The 4053-nt window shown below is 44.5% G+C and overlaps 1 protein-coding gene across 1 annotated transcript; it reads right to left on the reverse strand.

Annotated features, from left to right (window-relative positions):
- Window positions 1–730: 730 nt before the first annotated feature.
- On the reverse strand, window positions 731–3527 carry LOC119150370 (gallinacin-11-like). Its single transcript, XM_037392868.1, has 3 exons — window positions 3052–3527; window positions 1977–2105; window positions 731–954 (listed from the first exon to the last, which is right to left on the reverse strand). Exons 1-3 carry the CDS (start codon window positions 3104–3106, stop codon window positions 827–829), a joined length of 312 nt encoding a protein of 103 aa, XP_037248765.1. The 5' UTR covers window positions 3107–3527; the 3' UTR covers window positions 731–826.
- Window positions 3528–4053: the final 526 nt, after the last annotated feature.

Genomic DNA, 4053 nt, shown 5'->3' on the forward strand with positions numbered 1-4053 from the left:
AGCCAGCAGTCATGATTGGGAGCTGCTGAGCACATGAAGATGATGCTCAGAAGCAAACACTTCTTTGTCTGCATTCTGAATGAAACTTCTACAGTTAATAAATTCAAACTTACCACAGAGGGAAGCACAAACCACATAAAATGAATTTAGATAGGTTTGCCCAGTCACACATGAAGACTTCCCATAGGTGGTACCTGGGCTCAAATGGGTGCAGTTTATTGGTGGAAAGAGGGAGGTGGGGAAGGGCAGTTGACTGACATCCTGCTTGGGAGAATGGGAGTTGAGTAGTGTACATATGGCCTGGCCATGCCAGTTGGACACTCCTTGTTTCTATCACTTTAATAGGAGAAGACATTGCCCTCTATAGGAAAGGGAAAGGGAAAGGGAAAGGGAAAGGAAAGGAAAGGAAAGGAAAGGAAAGGAAAGGAAAGGAAAGGAAAGGAAAGGAAAGGAAAGGAAAGGAAAGGAAAGGAAAGGAAAGGAAAGGAAAGGAAAGGAAAGGAAAGGAAAGGAAAGGAAAGGAGACAGAAGAGGGGGAGAGAATTTTGGATTACAAGGGAATGTATTTTCCAAGGATGTTACAGCAAAATTTCTGTGGATTTCTGTGTGTGAGTGTAATAGAGAGACATTCTGCCTCTTTCCTTATGTATTTGACTGTTATACCTGTTCATTTAGTATTTATTACCTTTGTTATGTAAAGAAACATGTCAAGTCTGGTTAACTATACACTTTGCATGATAAGAACACCACACCTCTTCTCTACAACACTAGGAAGAGAGATTGTCCATGCATTTCTGTGGTTTTCTGCAGTTCCGTGAGGTCTTTATCACACTTCTGTGCAGCACTTCCAATCTCTGTGAGGGCAAAGTCCCACCTGTTCTTGCAGACATTTGATTTGTGGAGGTACACAATGACCCCCCTCATCTTGACAAGTGTGGAAGTTTGATGTCGTGTCTGCAATGAAAAAGGTTTAAGTCAAACCAGAAAACATTACACCGCCATCTGAAAGAACTCGTGCATGGGAAGTGTCATGAAGTTCTGGTTACTGTGTCTCCAAAAGCAAAGACAAAGGCTTATCAGAGGATATGGGGCTTGTCAGAGCACTTCTGTAAATAGGAATTTGTGACCCACCAACCTGAAAAAGAAATGGCTGGAGGAAAGCTATTGTAAAGGTATGAAGAAGATGGATGCAGAATGACTACACTACATTTGCAGTACATAAGTAGGTGGCACTAAATAAAATTATGAGGGAAGAGGTTATAAAATGAACAGAAGGATTTCCTAATTTAAAGGTGGAAAATCCAGTAAGGACTTTTAAACACAAAGATGCCTAAATCTAAAAATCTTGAGCTGCAAATTCATGAAATCCAGGAGAATATATAAAGAAGTGTAACTATATGGTTGTGGTGTTCGTTAATAGTCACTTTACATACACAGAGTAACTGTACAGAAACTTCCACTTCTGGCCACGGACAGATACAGGATGCTGAATCAGATGAACCTTAGCCTGATAAGTAAAGTTGGCTATAAAGCATGTGTTGATTAATTATATACATTGACTATTGAGGGGCTCCAAAGATAAGGAAATCTGACAAGGATTAGATACATTTATAGGGAAGAGGTCAGCCGGCACCTATTAAACATAGCCATGAGGATGCAGTCAGCAGCCCTCTAACATGATTATAGGAATATATATCAAGGAAGGAGGACTTGTGGGTGCCATAATTTTTATTGTATTTCCATGGTCATCTGTTCTGTTGGAGATGGGACACTGGGCTACATGGTATTTGGCCCAAAATGGCCATTCTGTTCCTGTACTCCATGCTGACATTAGTGGAGGAACAGACAGGTCCGTCTTTGTAGGTGGGGGGAGATGGCTTGGGCCATTTGGAGACAAGGACAGTAAGAGTGTGCTTTGCTAACTTCTGTCATCTCCTCTCCAGACATTGCCTGCCTGGCAGGGTTTCCACACATACCTATGCAGCAGGTTTTCTGACGCCGAGAGCAAGTTCCAAATGCAGCAAATGGCTCTGGGCAGGATTTTGAATGGAAGCAGAAACCATGGTATCCAACACAACGTAAGGTGTCTTTGGGCAAGCTGAGACCTACGGGAAGAATGGGATTCCCAGACCATTTCTCATGGTCTTCCTCCTGCTGAAACCTCATGGACCCCGGTTTGGGGTCTGATACAAATACGCGCAAAGGCCAAGGCGGCTTTTCCGAAAGATTTGACAAGCCTCGTGGGACCTAACAGCCTCCAAGAAAGGCTTTTGTACAACTAGAGAAAAACGTAGCTGTTGATGGCAAATTTCTGAACATATCCTGGGCAGGCATGCTGTAGTGAATAGGGACATCCCAGCCTTTGGATGCTTCCAAGTTCTGGGCCTGCAATGCTGCAGGCTGCTCGTGCAAGGGGCAGCATGGTGCTCGTACGCCCTGGGATGTACCTATGACTTACAAAAATAAAAATCAAAAGCTGGGATATGTCCCAGTTAATAGGGACAAGTCGTTTGCCCAGTTCTTTCCTTCTCTGAAAGCCTTACTCCAGGATGGGGAGTTTCATTAAGCATGAAGAAAAGCTAGGCTAAAAGCAGAGTCAGTAAAGGAGTCAGTGCAGCAGAAGGGCTGAGGAAGGGGAAACAGCATATTCAGAGATCTTAAATAAACTTCACTGGTGAAGTTCAACTTGAGTAATACAAGAGAATGCCTCTGCCACTCTTTTACTGTACAGAAAGGAGACAAGTTATGACCCTGGGGTAAGAAGAGGCAGTGATTTCCATGGTACCAACTTCCAATAGTGCCACAAAATGGCATAAAGAGACTTCAAAAAGTCGTAAGGAGCCAACACCTGGTAGTGGCTTCTGTGGGGACGTTCTGGTTTGACATCGGGCCACCAATACGTTAATTTTTCACTTCTGCTTCTAGACTAAGAAATAGGGAATAGGTCTAATGAAAGGAGCTGAAGAACATGGAGGAGTACATTCTGCACCAATGCACAAGCTACTTGTATCTCCTACACAGGCAAACCCCAGCACGGGTCTTGCCTCTTACCTGGAACAGACTGGAGGAGGAAAAGGAGAAGAGCCATGAGGCAGGAGAACTTCATGGTGGAAGGTCTCAGCTGCAGCGCGGAGCCAGGGCCACAACACCAGGGCCTTTGAGCAGGGGAGGAGGGAGCACTCTTGCATTTATAGGGCTGTGGGAGCAGATCTGGCTGTCCAGGGGACCTTGGCAGTGGTGGGTACAGAAGGCAATGAGTTCAGCTTGACCGCTGCACATGGCTAAACCTGAACAATGGCAGAAGATCACAAAAGCAAGCAGAGAAGTAACTACACCTCCCTGCTTGGCCGCTGGGAAGGCTGCTTCTTAATACTGACTCACATGGAGAGCATCTTTGTTACTTGTTAACTTCAAAGATCAACATGCTTGGTAATGGACCACCCAGAGAAAATTAGGCATTGTTTTGGTGGGAGGGAAGGCACCTGGAATATCAGAAGACTGTTGATGATTCTGAGAATAGCAGAGGGTGCAAGGAGCTGCTGCAATGTTTGCAGTCTCCATTCATCGATGCAAAGAACCTACTTTTTGCATAATTTTTCTAACTGAATAATGAAATTTGAACCAACTAAACAACTAGTTTTCTTTCTGAAAACATTAGTCGGTTGACATTATGGACTCGATTCAGTTGCCCACACATACAGGCCTAACTCCTGCGGGGTGCCCAAAGAGTTAGGGGCCTTAACTCATGGGGCTACCTGGTCAGACACAGGATCTCTGAGACAATCTGCATACGAATACAGGGGCAAATGGATGGCCATGTGTGTGGTCTCATTTATTTACAATGGCACTGGACACTCATGTGTGGTCAACTGACCACTCAACGGCAGTGATCAGTGCTACACTCACACACTGAGATGTAGGCATCTAAAATGGATGTGGCTGTGTGGGAATGAGGTGTTTAATTAGTGGCTCTAGGTCTCAAATCACCTGTTTAGCTATAGTGGGACCTTAGGAGCCCACACAAGTGCACTGAACATAATTGTACTTAGCTGG

This window comes from Falco rusticolus, chromosome 6 (genome assembly GCF_015220075.1).
Source record: "Falco rusticolus isolate bFalRus1 chromosome 6, bFalRus1.pri, whole genome shotgun sequence".
NCBI lineage: Eukaryota > Metazoa > Chordata > Aves > Falconiformes > Falconidae > Falco > Falco rusticolus.